General features: G+C 41.6%; 1 protein-coding gene across 3 annotated transcripts in view; it reads right to left on the reverse strand.

Moving 5' to 3' along the window:
• Positions 1-8,880, reverse strand: part of Rmdn2 (regulator of microtubule dynamics 2) — a 46,235-nt gene extending 37,355 nt beyond the window's left edge. For 2 of the 3 annotated variants that reach the window (XM_051165616.1, XM_051165737.1), the window contains exons 1-2: positions 8,110-8,880; positions 2,519-2,986 (exon numbers count right to left, since the gene is read on the reverse strand). In XM_051165616.1, coding sequence (XP_051021573.1) covers positions 2,519-2,986; positions 8,110-8,279 — 638 coding nt within the window. In that variant the 5' untranslated portion in view covers positions 8,280-8,880. The remainder of the gene's footprint in view (positions 1-2,518; positions 2,987-8,109) is intronic. The other variant, XM_051165688.1, reaches the window with a different exon arrangement.
• Positions 8,881-17,534: the final 8,654 nt, after the last annotated feature.

Genomic DNA, 17,534 nt, shown 5'->3' on the forward strand with positions numbered 1-17,534 from the left:
AGGGTTATCTCCTAAAGAAAAGATTTCAATTACAATGCTACATTTTTAATAGATTAGAAAAAATATCATCTTCTAACTATAACAACTTTGAAGGATACAAAAAAATCACCATTATAATCAGTGTCTCAGTGTGTTTTCCTGGAAGCCTAGACCTGAATTACAACACCAAACTGACCTGACAGAAGGGACTAACTATAAGACAGAAATGACAGAATCATCATCAACAACAACAACCAAACAAACAAACAACACCCTCCCCCAAAGGCAAGGTCTGTATTTCAGCTCCCAGAGCACAAAGTGAAAGGATTCTCCAGTACAGCCCAAAAGCTGGGAACAGTCAGTGGCCTGACTCTCAGCATCCTTTTGATGTTCCCAAGTTGGCACAGTCTGCACTTTGGCACATGCCTTGTACTTTCCTGGTTTTCTCCTGGGGTCTCTGAGATGCTTGTGGTGGCTAAAGAGTCCCTGGTGGGAAGCTGGTGGAGACCAGGCAAGTTCCAAGGGGAGAGAGAAGGCCTAGAGAGATGGCTAACTTATAGATATTTATCTACAAAGACATGATACATCTCTTTGTGTCTCATTAAAAACAATAATTAAAATATGATTTTTTTTGCTTAAAACTTTTCTAAAGCAGTGTTAGGTAGGAAAGGATTCTTCTCATTTACTTAGTTTAGTGGCATTTAGTACAGTCTAGTCTGTCACTAGGACTGTATTATATCTACCTTTGTGTGTTATTGCTATCAAAAACACCCATGATCAAGCAAGAGGAGGTACTATTTCACTGTCTCTGTCTTAAAGTTTTGATATACCCATACCAGTTACATCATTCATAATTTTCAAAAATATTCCTTGAACCCATATTCATTGTATATATACCCTAATATTTAGGGTTTAATTAAATCTTGTAATTATCTCTTTTTAAATCTGTCTTAAACTGAATAAGGGCTGCTTCTTTTTCTAGAATGTTAGAATGTCCTAGGCCTGCAGGCTTAAATTCATTGCAATGGGGTTTTAAGAATACAGGCCACTCCCCATGTTAGCCTGTGCTCCTACCCCAAGCTTCCAGGTCCCCTCCCAGTCTCTAGCTTTAATGTGTCCTGTCTGTGAAGGGACTGTGCAAGCCTCATCCAGCATTCCCAATGAAAGAATGCCACAGACTTCCACACACGCAGGACAAGCATCTGTTTGGTCTTCTGTACCTCTCAGCGATGCCCCACAGTGTGTAGACTTCTGTTCACTATTAGAGGACGAAGCTGTTCTTACCCATCCTCATGAATACTCCCAGGTCTCTGCTCTGATTGACACTTTCCAATGTAACTTAGATGCTTTCTAAGCATTCCACTTGCCTATTTGAAAACTAGTTTCTGTTCAGGAACACCAAGGTCTTAGATATGATGTCTTCATCTGTGGTTTTTCCCTACAAGAGAACTTCATAGTCACCCCGCCCCCATTCCCCCACCCCTCAGCATACAAACAGACGCTGGACCCAGCACTGATGCCTAAGACCTGACCAACTGCTTACACTTCATCCTTCCTCTTTGTCTTCTCCCTTTGGATGCCACCTCCCAGTTACGCAGAAAGTGTGCGTATCACCCATCCAGTTAATAAGGGCTTAATGGCACTCTGTGAAGGCACAGAGGTAAGCTGTCATGAAGACAACAAGGCCCCTACTCTCCAGGATGCCAGGCTCTAACTCATTCAGTACAGATCCTTTAAAAACAAACAAACAAACAAACAACAACAACAACAAGAAAACTCTGGCTATTTTGTTCTTCAAAAACACTACCCAGGTTCAATGTTTTAAATTCACAGAGTATTTGTTTCCTAACTAAGGGGATATTTGTTCTTAGAATTCAGGATATTAGCCCATGTAGGGATGAAACAGAATCACTTACATGTCCTCTAATCTTTCTAGACCTGCAGTGAAAGTCAGTGGCTCCAAGCTCCAAGCAGGACAGTTAACTACATTAAATAAAATTATACCCACAATGAGTTAAAATTATAAGTTCCTTTCTTCAGTTGTACCAGTCCACATATTAAGTGCTTAAGGAATTAAACATAGTTAATGGCTACTATGCTGGGCAGCACAGATACAGCCAATGTGCTCCTGTAGTATCACAGGAAGTTGTACTGAACCACACCGGTCTAGGGGCTTTGTCTATAAAAGTCACACAGCGCTCACACTGTAAAATAGGTTACCCGTCTTGGCAAATGATGATTGTCTTCTCCAACTCTTACATGATGCCACTTACTACTAGTTATTTATAATAACCAAATTTTAAACTTAGTTATCCTGGGAAACAATGACTTTTCTAAATTCTAACAGGGTGCCTTTATATAATCACACATATGTAATATAGTTTAAGGGAGTGTATATTATATATGTGAAAAAAGGAAAACAAACAGTCCTTTCATTTCCTTTTACTAGCAGAGCAGATGACTGTGAATCGCTATCTACGTAACAGCAGTAATGTGAGAAATGATCACTTTGACACGGGAAACACTGAGGACACCTTACCCTCCTTCACTCTCAGCTTCCTCTGAACTGTTGCTTGTTGCTGAACTTTGAACTGTTGTCACCTTCTTTTTCCTAGCTCTGTGCTGAGGACTCATCTTATGAGCTGCCACCTTCCCTCCAAGTTCATCTTGTATATATTCCTCCAGCTTTGGAATAGTTTCTTTAAGACATCTGATTTCCTCCTTAAGTTCTTCCATGCTGGTCAGTAACTCATTTAACTTTTCCAGTATCTGAAGTTGTCTTCTTTGAAAGACTGTTGATGGTCCTTGTTCACTGTGGCTTTCGTCTTGCAAAGTTGGGGAATCGAACTTCTTACCAAGAGAAAAGAATTTAGAAAAGCTCACTGTTGTCCTTGGCTTTCGGACCTTGTGGTACCACAAGACGATCAAGCTGATTCCAGCAGTCCCCACCATGATGCCAAGGATCAGTTCTTTGTTTGTGGAATGAGGCATTTCTTGGCTTTTATTTCTAAAATTTAAAAAGCACAATTGTAAATGAATGTTGTTTCTCTGTCCAGGACAAAATATCGATGCCTTTTTAATCAATAAAAGAAAAACCCTTTGTCATAAAAACGATCTGACAAATCAATCACAAGCTAAACTACACTATGAGCAAGTGTCTCTTTAGCTCATATCTCAAGAGAATATTTTATTAAGGCTATTACTGAAGTCTGCTTTAATTCTGATTTTATTACTATCTCTCTACAGTCAACCTGAAGTTTACCCTTTAACTATACTTTAAAGTATCATCAGCTTGAGAAAATCACGTAAGAATTCAAGATGTCCTTGCTTTCGCTGCAATATATTTTATGTGTAGTTGACATGTGAGATTTCCTGGTCTTAGCTTATCATTAAAGGCAAGAGACTCTTCCTTAGCACATGAGCATATAAGCATATAAATATACTTAGAAGCTGCCAATGCCAAACTTGGTTTCACTTTGATTTCCTGTACTAAACATATATTTGTGTTAAGATTTGCTAGCAACTTGGGAGGAATAGCTGCAAGTTATCCCTGTTAGGGACAGATGTTGAAAGTACTGCTACCCCGATCAAACAGAAAGAAATGACTCCTGTAGGGACTCCTGGATACCAGTTGGAAGTAACTTCTAGACTATGGGGAAAAAAGAAAAACCAACCAAACAAATAGGTAGGCAGTCTCATAGAAACTAAAGTGTCTAGAATTCATGTGCCAGAGTATAGAGGATAAGGAATGTTATGCCTAGAAAACACACAGTTACACTCTATGGGGCTGGCAAAGAGTAACTTCAGCTGTAGGTTACACTGGTCCCAAGGGTCACATAGAACGGAGAAGTGTTGAAGATGCCAAGAAGAAAGACTATGTGAGGTTCTTTCAGCTGACAGCTCATAAGGTGGGAGGCTAAAGAAACCTTAGAGTTGAGGTTATTTAGGCTTTCTCCAAACTAGACTTAAAATAAGCCTCCAAAGTACTGATTCATGAGTGATTTAACTGGCACAAAGATAAAAGTGTGTCATACTGGAGATAAACAGGGGCGTGGGGGGGCGTGGCGGGCAGAACTCAGCAACACACAACCAGAATGTCCAACACCCAGCAACTATTTATCAGACATGCATAGAAACAGGAGAATGCCAGAGATGATGCAATTGGCAAACATAGGGCTTCAAACGATTATTTAAAATATTTGCCACTTATTATAAATAAAATACTACTTTATTATAAAAGTACAACTATATTCACAGTAAAGATACACATGATGGGTAGAGAAAAAAAAGTTTTTAAGCCAGACTGTAATTTCCAGAAGTGAAAACTAAAAATCTGGAAAAATGTTTATGAGGTGAAATTGATAGTGATAAAAACAAAAAACAAAACAAACCAACAAACACCATGGGAGAAAAAAAAAACTGCGCTTGAAGACATGGCAATGAAAATTATCCCTAAATGAAGGAGGAGAAGGAAAAGCAGGCAAGCAGGCCAGTAGGGCCCCATGAGCAGCTAAAACTGACAGGGAGTTAGAGGGTGGAAAGAGTGAACAAACAATTCACGAATTAGTCAACTTAATCAGGCAGAATGAGACACCAAAGTCCACTATTATTATGCCGAGAGCCAGAAAAAGAAGGGAGAGGAGGTAAGAGGGAAGGCAGAGAAGGCTTATGTCTTCAGGAGCCACTTAAACAAGACAATGATGAAATGACATCTTTAAAATGTCTGGGGACCCCATGAACTGAAATTTCTATACCCACTGAAATATCTTTCAACATTAAAGGTAAAAAAAAAGGGGGGGGGGATTTCTGTTGTTTAACAGATGCTGAGACTATTATTCTCAAGTGACAAGTGTTAAAAAGAAATGCTAAGAAGTTCCTCAAACAGAAGCAAAACAGTAACCGTGAACACACACAGACGGTGCCACACACCAATAGTGGCAAATACGAGTAAACAGAAAAGTCAGTTTTCTCATTTTAAAGCTTACTTATGAAACAGTTGCTATTCAGTCTTCATGACCCCTGGTACTAGGAGTTCAGCTAGAGTCACCCTTGCATCTTCCTAGGAGCCTACCCTGTTGTAGGTCTCCATCTTGTCACAGAGAAGCACCCCCCAACCCCAAGGTTTCTCTTTTCTCTGCAAGCCCTCTGTCCTCTGCTCCCACTCTCCTCAGACCTGATACCAATCCTCATTTCTTTCTGTGCTCCATCTCTTACCCTGTTCCCCCTCTTTAACCACTTCCACTACCTGAGACCAACCCCAGGGAAGAGAGCCAACCCCTGACACTACTAAGGAGACTCTGCTATGTTTGCAGACAGGAGATTAACATAGCTGGCCTCTGAGAGGCTCTACCCAGCAGCTGATGGAAACAGATGCAGAGACCCATTATCAAAAGAGTCATGTGAAAGGGGGAGAGGGGCAAAGAAAGACTCAGAGGGCACAAGAAGACCATCAGAGCCAACGAACCAGGGCCCAGGGGACACTGAAGCTCCAACCAATGATCATGCATGGACTGGACTTAGACACCTTACACAGATGTAGGGTCATCTCATATAGGTCCCCTAGTAAGGAGAATGTGGGCTAACTCTGACACAGACTCTGTTGCCTGCTTTTCAATCGCTTCCCCTGGTGGGACTGCCTCACCAGGCCACAGGGGAAGAAGATCCACTCAGTCCTGATGCAACTTGATATGCAGGGATGGGTGGGTAGGTAGTGGGGGCTCCATTTTTCTGAGGGGTAGGAGAGGGGATAGGGGAAACAGTGAGGGAGGGTGGGACTGGGAGGAAAGGAAGGAGGGGCATGACCGGGGTATAAAGTAAGTAATTAATAAAACAAAAACAAAAAATGTTGCTATTAAATCCAAACTGGCAACAACACATCATAGGTTTATGACAGCCCTAGAAAGTAAGAGACAGGACAACAGTCCAAAGGAGCAGAAAACCATAAAGGTATAGATAAAACTGTGTATGTGTCTGTGTGTGTGTGTGTGTGTGTGTGTGTGTGTGTGTGTGTGTGTATGTGTGTGTGTGTATGTGTGTGTGTGTGTGTGTGTGTGTGTGTGTGTGTGTGTGTGTGTGTGTGTGTGTGTGTATGTGTATGTGTGTGTGTGTATGTGTGTGTGTGTATGTGTGTGTATGTGTGTGTGTATGTGTGTGTGTGTATGTGTGTGTGTGTATGTGTATGTGTGTGTGTGTATGTGTGTGTATGTGTGTGTGTATGTGTGTGTATGTGTATGTGTGTATGTGTGTGTATGTGTGTGTGTATGTGTGTGTGTGTGTGTGTGTGTGTGTGTGTGTCGGGGCAGGGGTGGGGTAAAAACAGATAAAACTGTGTATGTGTGTGTGTGTGTATGTGTATGTGTGTGTGTATGTGTGTGTGTGTGTGTGTGTGTGTGTCGGGGCACGGGTGGGGTAAAAACAGAATACTAAAGACATTCACTTAGTCTAAAGGAAGGCACACTGGCCTGAGGGGTGGGTAAATACAAAACAAATAGAAGAAAATATGCCAATTCTATAGAGAAATAGTGCCAAAAGGTCAAGAAAAACTTTATTTTCCAACCATAAAAGATGTAATAAAAAGCAAAATTGGTAAAGTAGAAGAAACAGTAGAGAATTGCACAACTACAAACCAGAAGGCCGAAGCGATGGCCTCTAGCGCACGGGCACAAGGTTGACCTTTTACAGGAACACGCCCACTCTTTGATAGTGATGGAAGAAAAGGCAGATTACGTTAGCAGAGACTCAGGTTAAATGGGTAGATGTAGGAGTTTATGAAAGTTCTCTTTGATTGCTTCTTATCCAAAACAGCCAGGTGTGAAAGCCAGGGCAGAAATACTAGACGGACATAAATCCTGAATTAGGTTATGTACCTGAAATCTTGCATCCTGTGCTAGCACCCTATTCTTCTACATATTCTAGCAAGGCATTGTTTCCTGTCTACTACGTGGCCAGCTAAACACAATGCTTTGAACAGCCTATGGGAGAGGGCTACAAAGAAAAAGCAGCAGGAATGTTTCTTTACAGATTCCTATTGTAGTTGAGATGGATCAAGGGACCTGAGCTCAATCCCCATGCCCCCATGGTAGAGGGAAAGAAACAATTCCTGCAATGGCATGCAAACACACACACACACACACACACACACACACACACACACACACACACAGTAGAACACAAAATTAAATTCTTATTATATTATACTATATGCATGGCCAACAGTTACTATCCATTTTGGATGCTTCATCTCATTAAAAAAAAGTCTTTCAGAAATTACCTCAGATTTTGGTGACTATTATCTCTAAGACATTGATTTAAAATCGCTCTCTTACACCAATTCCAAAGACAACCTTGGTGCTTAGTCAGGCTTGTCTGATGGCGGAACATTTGCCAGTTGTTCTTTTCTTTTTCTTTCTCTCTTTTAAGCCCAAGTATTTTCTGAGGCAATTGACACAACTGGGAGCTGTAAATCTAACCAACTGTTCGCCCTCACTCACGCAGGAAATACACCGATAGCAGAATCTAATGCACTTGTAACGGATGGGGTTGTTGATAATTACTATTGTTTGGCTCTATAAAACATTATGCTATACCACAAAACTAAATTACCTTGAAAGATTACCACTCCTCCCTCCCCCCCCCCAAAAAATAGAAATAAAAAAGCTACTACACACCTATGACATACATTTATATTACAAGTAAGTCATGCATCATCAAACCTGATCGTCTTGAGGCTTTTGTTTCTGCTTTTTATCCACTAATAAAACTACTAGGGCTGGGGAACAGTTTAGTAGTGAGGTTCTTGCTTAGCATACATGAGGCCCAGCATTAGATCCCCAGCAACATTCATCCTCGGCTCCCCTTCTTTCTAGCTCCCTCAGGGCCCTCCCTCCCACCTCGCCCTTTACAAAGAATGTCCACATGCCCGTCTTGAAGCACAAGGACTTTTCCTGTGCTGATGTAGCCCTGTGGCCCCCGCCAGGCCAGCCTTGAACTTTATGTTATGAAACACACACATCTGAAAACCTTTTTCATTTAACAAGTAAATAAACAGAAGTGAAAATCGGACTAGGAAAAAGACTTTATCCCCAAGAAAGAAGCAGGCTTAAAACACATGAGAAGCAGCCAAACTTTTACCTTTCTTTAGGTACCACACGGTTCCAAACAATCCTGTTGTAGTAGTTCAAAACAGTAGTCCTATTATTATTTTTTTCAAACAAACGACTGTCATTTACCCAGAGGGCTATCTGACTAAAGAAGTGAGAAAGGTTACTCCTGGCTTCCTGTTTCCTAAATCCTGGAGACATCTAGCCAGCCGCATGCGGAATCAGAAAGCTTCAGGCAAGGACACGAAGGAGAATGCTGATGGAGCAGAGATGTTCAGAGGTGAAAGAAAACATCAAAACTACGAAAATTAACTGAGAAGAGCTAGAACCAGCAGAGCTGGCATTTGTTTAAAACTCTCGCCATTAGAAACATAGAGATCAGAGTATCTGAATTTTATGCTAAAATGTGCTTCTATGTCAGTAATTTGAAAAGTAACACTGAATAAAAGGAGTGAGTACAAACATGAAGTAAATCAGTGTTTGCTTTGGAGCCAATAATCTAAAAATTACACTGATGAAAAAGAGAAGGACAAAAGCTGTAAATAAGAATCCATGCCTGTTTACGGTATAATTTAAAAGGTTGTATAAAATTATATTGTTTTTATACTTTTGCTTATAGTAGTATATTATTGTACTGAGTACATATAAAGCAATTAAAATTTATTGAACTGCACTTACAACTCACTTTCAGGTGCAAAATTTTGCATTTCAGATGCAAAATATCATGACTTTAAACTTCCAGGTTGTAAATCACTTATGATGAAAAATGATAAGACATTATGTTTAAATAAATTACCTAAAATTAATATGACACACAACCAAAGGTTATTAGCAGAGAATCATCTAGTGAAACAATAAAATGTTGACTTCTAAGACAACTAAGATATAAAAAGTTTTTAAAGGAAAATTTCACATTCGTATTTTAGTTTTCATCTCTGGATATTAAACTTAGGTTCTCAAACTAATTAGACTGTTTAAAGTAAGCTCCTAAGGAGCATTCACACCAATTCACTGGCTGATCCTTCGGACTGGGAGAGGGCATAAAACGCTGTAACTCATAAACCAGAGGAAAGAAAAACCTTACCAAGAGGGTCAAGACACATTATGGGTTACAAATCATCTTTAAGTTGTCAAAGGAACTATTCTGAGCCCTTGGGGGGATAAAAATAGTTATATTGTATACAGAGATGCAGAAAATCCAGTACTTTCCCAGTGAATTCTAACATTCATAGTCATCAGATTTCCATGCCTTTCCTCATCTATAATTTGAGACCTCTTAGTATTCAGCTTATTTGCAAACGTTAGTAGTTCGGTTAGTCTGGTTTCCATGTTTGCATAAAATAGGCAGCGAATCCAAATATTTTAGTGCGGGGAGCACGCCGAGAGAACAAGGTTGGCGCGAGGCTGAGGCAGGTACATGCTTCGGTGGTCGCGCAGGGGTCGCACGGCCACCCCTCCCCTCCGGAATTCAGGCTCCGTGGGAGACTGTGCCTGGTCAGCAGGCGCTAAGCCACGACCCGGAAGTGAAGCCGCCGCCGGAAGTGGCGCCGCCTCCTTCCACCCGTCCCCTGGCAGTCCGGCCAGCCTGCCCAGTGACCCCTTCCCGGGCTGAGTACGCACCGGTCGGTGGTCGCGGCGCGCGTTCTTCTGTGGTAGCAGCTGGAGCACCAGGGCCCGCGGGCGGACGGGCGGGGAGAGGAGAGCCGACTGGAGTCCTGGAGCCCGCGGGTCCCAAGGTCCCGCGCCGCGGCCTTCGCGTCTGACCCAGATAGCAGAGGCGCCGGGGGAGGAGCCGCTGGTGCCCCGGGCTCCCGCCTCCTCCCGCCGGCGCTTCTCAGCCTCCGGCTCCGGGCCTGCTTTTCACTGCGGGGAAAGTTGAGCCCTGCGGAGGGAGCGCCCCACAGGCCTGCTCGGAGGCCGCTGTCCCCCTCCTCCCGGCGGGTCCCCTGGCCCATCACTGCCACCGATCGCTTCCAAGTCCTTAGCTAAACCGCCCTCTGTCACAACGTTGATCCTTCTGTCAGGCAATTGCACACATCACATCTTGCACTAATTTCTGGGTTTTGTTTACTTCCACTTATGTGGTTTTTTGTTGTTGTGTTTGATTTTTAAAAGATTTATTTATTCTGTATACAGTGTTCTGCCTGCATGTACACATGTACACCGGAAGAGGGCATCAGATCTCATGGTTATGAGCCACCATGTGGTTGCTTGGAATTGAACTCAGAACCTTGGAAGATCCGCCAGTGCTCTTAACCTCTGAGCCATCTCTCAATTACCAGCCCCTTCATCTCCCTGCTGTTCTGAGTTGCCTTTAGTTCGAAACCAGTCTTCTCAAATGGCTGGCTTTGAAGGTTTGCCCAGCTTCTCCTTCTCAGTTCATATAACGATAATTCTGTCTCACTTCTAAAAATCTGCTCACAAGTCTCTCTGTATAGTTCCTACTTGGAGCATGGTTTGTCTTGTTGAGAACGAAGACTGTTCCAAAGGCCCTACCAACGAATTGAATAGATTTAAAAATGGCTGCGCTCCTGTTTATAAAAACACAAGAACCAAACTTCTGTGTACAGAATAAAGGTTATTTGGACAAGATATGCTGAAGGGAATTGGAGGACTTTACAATTTTACATTATAGTTTTTTGTTTGTTTTGTATGGTTTTAGTCAAGTTCATTAAAGTCTGGCTACTGCCATTTCATTAAAAGTACAGAGCTCTGGGGCTGGAGAGATGTCTCTAGTTAAGAAAGTGCACTGCTCTTGAAGATGTCCCGGCACACTCACACAGGGCAGGTCACAACAGCTTATAACTCTAGCTGCAGGACATCTGTGGCCTCTGGCCTATTCAGGCATCTGAACACATGCACACACACACCACACAGACACACATTACACACACAGACACACCACACACACACCACAGACACAGTATACACACACACACTTTAAAAAGGAGAGACACACATTACACACACAGACATACCACACACACCACAGACACAGTATACACACACACACACACACACACACACACTTTAAAAAGGAGAGAACAAACTAGTACTTTACCTTTCATATTCAAAGTAGTTAAGAGCTACTACTCCTTTGTGGTTTGTAAAGGTCTTACTCTCGAACACCAATTGCTGTATTTAACCAGAATATTATATGGTATTAACTTGTCTTATGGGATGATGATGCTTCTTTAAGAAGATTTGGGTACAGGATAAACTCTACTCTCAATAACACACAAAAACACTTACCTTTCCCAGGAGCCCACTGAGTTCATGGCTGCATCTCAGCACACAGCTCAAAAGAGGCTCCCCATAAAGTTGAGAGCTGTGGGCTGGAAGACGAAGATGGCACAGCACTGACTGGATCCTTGCCTTTGGGAAGTGGCGTAAAGCAGCGAGACTTGCCCTGTGTTCCTAACACCGACTCCTACTAACCTGCAGTGCCTTTGACTTGGGCCTTAAAGCGGTAAAAACAGTCTAAGATGTAGAAACTCATAGATGATAGCTATTAATCTGACAGTTAAATTTAATTATGAAAGAAAGGGAATGTCTTTGTTAGACAGTGTTAGGGATGATGTTTAAAAGAGGGAACTGTCTCCACACTTCCTAGGACTACTTGATTTTTAAAAACCATCTGAAGAAAACCAACAAACACTGAATCTCGAAGTTGCTGCCATTCATCACAGTCAATACAGCAATTACCATCATTTGGCACCAGTGTTTACCTGCTCTTCCTAGCTCGTCTCCACTTACTCTGCTAGTTTCCCCACACTGCTCCTACCAGTCCTCTGTAGATAAACCACCTCATCATCTCTCTGTAAGCTGTGTTCTTTTCATACGAGGGCATCCTGTCCCTCGCCACTTCTGTAAAGCAAACCCATGGACTTTTAATCTCTTTCCCTTGAGAGGCTGTTTGACACATTCACCTTGTCCCTAAGGAGTCATCCATGCATTAAGACTGTTAGGAGAGGATAAACAGTTTAGGGAAATATAAAACGCCTTCTGCTGTCTTTCAACATAGCTCTGGTGCCGACTACTTAATTACTGCTAGCAGGTGGCTGTTGAGGTCCAGTGTTGTGCACATCCTCCAGACAAGGACAGTAGCATTTGCCTTTCTTTTCCAGCATGCTGTTTTTTTTTTTTTTTCCTTTTTGAAAACATGTTGGAAAGCTTCTTTGCATGTAATATTTGCATGCACAGGAAAAGTCTTTACAACATTTTTAGTTCTTCATATAGTAGTAATGTGTTAGGGTTTTGTGGTTTTGTTGTTAGTGGCTTGTTTTCTGAAAATACTGAAGTGACAGTTTTAGTCCTGTGCCGGACATCAGTATGCCATATGGATAATTATGGTTCCGTGCTTAATTAGTTCTAATGCCTCGATCACCTGTGACATTATCCGGTGAAGAACCATTGAGGGAGCAAACTCATCAGAAGCTAATGAAGTGCTCTGTTTGCATTTCCTTGACCTGACACACTTCCTTTTGTTAGAAATCTGAGAGGAATTTATTGTAAGATCCAAGGCTTGATAGCAGTCAACGGTTACAGCTCACTTTCTGTGATTTTCACCACTCACATTAAAATTGTTTTTCAGTTTTAGCTTCATTGTAAACAGTACTGAACTGTAATTTTAAAAGCACAGTTATGAAGTTGCCAAGTCCCATTTCAAAACAGCAAAGCTACCTTCATTTCTCAGCTGGCTTGAAGCAAACATTTCACAGAAAGGGAAAACATCTGTTGAGTATCGTGCCCAGTTTCCTGGCTTCATTTTTTAAAAAAAGAATTATTGCTTTTATTTCATGTTTTTGGTGGTTTTTTTTTTTTTTTTTTTTTGGTATTGTTTTTGTCTTTTGAGGCAAGGTTTCTCTGTGTAACCTTGGCTGTCCTAGACTCGTTTTGTAGACCAGGCTGGCCTCGAACTCACAGTGATCCGCCTGCCTCTCCCTCCCAAGTGTTGGGATTAAAGGCATGTGCTACCATGCCCTGTTTTTATTTGTTCACGCCCAGCTTTTGTTTCATGTTTGTAGATGTTTTGCTTGCATATGTGTCTGTGTACTGTGTGTGTGTGTGTGTGTGTGTGTGTGTGTGTGTGTGTGTTGCCCACAGAGGCTAGACGAGGAATTGGAATTACCTGGAACTAGATTTATAGGTGGTTGTGATCGGCCCTGTGGGTGCTGGGATTTGAACCTGGGTCTTCTGGAAGAATAGCCAGTGAGTGTTCTTAACTGCTGAGACATCTCTCCAGCGCCCTCTGGTTTCATTCTTTAAATACACTCCCTTATTCTGTCCTCTTAAAAATCTAGTGAGGTAAGTAACATTAACAGTAACATTACTGTGCTGAAACTGAAATCTTCAGAAGGAAAAGAATTATGTACCAGCCATGTGGTCGGCTCCCCGGGTAAAGGCAAGCCAATGGTCTTTCAGCCACGTGGGCAGCTCTCCTGGTAAAAGCAAGCCAATCGTCTTTCAGCAAGCCCCGCTGGACGGGCGCCTTTGACCACCCTACCTCAGCCTTTCCCGGAGGTCTGTTGTGACGTGGTCTGTATTGATTACCCACTTCAGCTATTTCGGGTTGAGCCTTCACTGCGTTTGTTGGAAGGGGAACTGAACTCTTAGTTGAGGACACTTATCTCTGAAGGGTAACCCTACAGGCTTAGCACCGTAAGCTACAGGATGTTAAACTTCCGGGCTCACTGTGTTCAGAGTCCATTAGAAATGAGGCTTGGGGGAACGGGGAAAAATAGTAAGGAGCTCAATTAAACAGTCATTAAATTTTTTTTTAATTTTATTGATTTATTTATATTATATCTCAATGGTTATCCCATCCCTTGTATCCTCCCATTCCTCCCTCCCTCCCTTCCATTTTTAAGGGGCTCTCTAAGACGCTAAGAAATTACAAGAGAGAAATTCCTCAAACTGTAACTGGCGAAGTTGGTACTCCATGGCAAGTTCGTTATGTAAGTGCAAGGTTACACTTCTTAAATATTTTCATAAGGCTAATTGATTAATGCAAGAACTTATTGTTTACTTAAACGCAGCAAAATGGTTGTCCTGAAAGAATACAAAATAGCATTTTAAATAAGTATAAATGACAAGTTTCCAGTATGCACACATACGTATATACCTTAGCAATTGAAAGCTGAGTCAGTTTGTTGAAAATTTAACTACCTTATTAAGACACTGAATTCTTAATAGAAACTTTCCATTTTCACATGAAAAGGCTTTCGTTCAATGAAAAAAGTTCTCAGGAAGCCAAAACAGTTCCTTGCCGTTTGATCCCAGTGGCTGTCAGTAGTGTCCTAGGTTATTCCATGAAGTTTGTTCGGAAATTACAGGAGAGTTTTTGAGTCATTCCCTTACGTGGGTTCAGAGTATGGAGCCTAAGAAGCGTGACACAGCGCCCTCCACTCCTTCAGCCTGAGAGAGAATGCGGAAGGACATGTCCTTCACAAGCCGAGGTCGGTGTCATCCTTCAGCCTGAGAGAGAATGCGGAAGGATGTCCTTCACAAGCTGAGGTCGGTGTCATCCTTTGGCCAGAATCAAACAGAGTAGAAGATTCATCAGACAAAGTAGTGTTAGCACTGCATGTGAACAAAAAGTTTACTTACAATAAGTAGAACATAAGATTCCTTTAAAAAATTAAAGTCTTGATCAGTGAAAAGGTTGTTCGATATTATTCTGCAAAACTGTTGGCCCTCATAGTTTTTGTAGCTTCCATTTCCTTAGTTTAAGCCAACAAACGTGATTTCCCTTTAAGGAGCCGACTTCCTTCAAGAGAGTGCTTAGGAGACAGGGGGAAAAACTCTCCTATGTCGATCAGTTGCAACAGATTTACTCTCTAAGGTTACAACACAGAGTCATTAATTAGCGAACCATTGTTAAAGGATTTTGTTTTAACAATGTACAGTATAATATGCAGAAAAGAGAACAAGAGGGGCAAACATTAGAGGATACAGAGGACCAAGGGCAGGTAATATGTTGGGGACGATAGGCTGTATGGCCAATGGTCAGCCATCTTGTCTAAGTCTGCACCTTTAAGTCTCTGTCTTTCCCAGAGCTTGCCTTTCACCAGAAATTAGCTGACCCTGTTGTGAGTCAGCAGTTAGACTAAAACTAGATGAAGACAAAGCAAGATACCCTGTGTGGCAGGACATTATGACCCTGCCTGCAATTCCCTGTGTTTTGAGAAAAGCATGCAGCTGGGTTGCTATAGCAACATGCTTCCCTGCCTTCTGAACTATAAAAGCTGCTGCCTGACTAATAAAGATTGAGAGCTTGATCAATCAGACTTGCTCTCCTTCCTTGTGTCTTGCATTCTCAACAGGTGAACTCCCTCCCGAGTTTTAGTCGAACCCTGCAGGCCGGGTCAGTAATAGGCATGAATTTTGAAGGATATAAAGCTAATTGTTTTTCTAGTTCTAGCTCTGTCATGAGTATTTTGGTTTTGGTGGTGGATGCATGCATTAAAAATATGTGGGATAGTGAAACAGTAAAAGCCAAATGTAAAAGCTACACAGCTTCTGAATGACTTTTCTAACTGCACAGAAGTTCATTGAGATATATAGACTTGGGGCCTTGTCAATTTCAGTTGTGTAATTTTTTAAGGTTTTCTTTTAAATAATAAAAGTTTAAAACCCTTTTAATTTATAGGATTTCATTCTATCATTATATTTAATATGCTTATTTGACTCTTATCCAGACATGTGAATCTGGAAAAAGATGAAAACCAAAGCCTACTATAGCAACGATTTCAGAAGGAAGTCTGTCTCATAAATCGGCAATCCGTATGTATTCTGATTCAATGCGATTGTAGTTTGTTTGCTTAGAATAGGAGACATAAATTATGAAAATTATGCCACAAGTGATGATCAGTTTCCTAAATAAACCCATAAAATCCTTTATGATCTACGTGATTGCATACAGCATGGTTTTCAGCTGTATTCTAACTGAGCACCCATGTCAGGAAATCACTTATCTCTGTGTGTGACTGATTCCCCTGCCAGCTGTGGGTGCAGCTGGCCACTGTCCAATGACAAAAGAGAACTGCACTCACTACTTACCAGCTAGTGCAGACAGAAGTCTTCCTTGTGCCAGCCTCAGGCTCTGCCAGGTTCGCAGCATAGAAACTCCTTGAGCCAGCAGGTGCTTTGACTTGCTCACATGCAGCAGAACAACCCTCAGTCCTCCTTAAAAATAAAAGGGAAGACAGTTCCAGGAGTGACGCCTTCACTTGCTGTGAGCCTCTCATTTCCCCAGCGGAAGTAGCCAGGGCAAACCTTCTTGCTGTACACAGTGGATAGCCAGCTACCCCTGAGCAGGAAGTGCACTTCTACACGTGTCCTATTCAGTAATGGAACACGGTCAGTAAAGTAGTGTAAACTAGCTTGGGTAATTTGGATATTTGCATTTTGGAATACAGTAAGGCTTTATGGAACAAGTGACAGTATGATCACTTAAAAGATTTTTATTACACATTTAACTTTGAGAACTTGCTTTAGATGTTGAGACCCTTTTTTATTTTCCTTTGCTAAATGTTTACAATTATAAGCTATAGCAATTGTTCTTCTCCTTTAAGATACAGAAAGGATGAATTCATACATGCTACTATGGCTTAGGCTTGTTGTGTCAAAGGCCTCATATGTCTAAATGAAAACTGAATTTTTAAAAACTTAATTCAAACACTTTGCTGCCGCAAGTCATCAAAATCTCCACTGCTCTTGCCTCTCCTCTGGAGCAATAACTTTGTTAAGAGCCTTAACTATTAACACTTGAAACGTTTTCTCTCTCAGCCTTTACTCACTGCCCAGCCCACCCCTCCCCACCTCCTGCAGGAACCACTATAGCTCTTTTCAACTGCGCAGGGCAAAGGCCTCCTTTTTTCCCAAGCAAGTGGCTCTGATCTTTTTGGAACAGAGTTTCTCAGTATCAGTGCAATTGACTTTTAGAGCCAGAGAATTACCATAGGAGAGTTCTATGTTTCCAGATGTTTCTCGGAACTCCTGACCTCTATACACCAACAGCACATAGATCTATTGTTAGTGTGTAATTTCATAGAATCAGATACTTTAATGGACAGTCAATAGCACCAACATGGACACATTCTCCAAGAGAATTAAATGGTGGTCAGGTAGGGTTGTTAAAACAGTGCCGTAGCTGTGGCAGAATATGATAGAAGTTCTTCATTTCTTAAGGTTTGGATAATTTTTCTTATGAATATGTTGTACCATATGTCATGCTATCTTCCTATCTCAATTCTGGATATTTAGTAATAATACATCTGGAACGAATGAACCAATAGATGGACATAGGAATAGCTATGTATCTGAATCCTTCACTTTTCAATGAAAAGATTTCAGAGGGGAAAGACCTGATGATTGTGAAACATGAACTCAGAGAAAAGCTGAACAAGTACACATCAACTTCTAAAACTAAACAGAAGCTTTGAACTTCACATT

This window comes from Acomys russatus, chromosome 1 (genome assembly GCF_903995435.1).
Source record: "Acomys russatus chromosome 1, mAcoRus1.1, whole genome shotgun sequence".
In the NCBI taxonomy this organism is placed as follows: domain Eukaryota; kingdom Metazoa; phylum Chordata; class Mammalia; order Rodentia; family Muridae; genus Acomys; species Acomys russatus.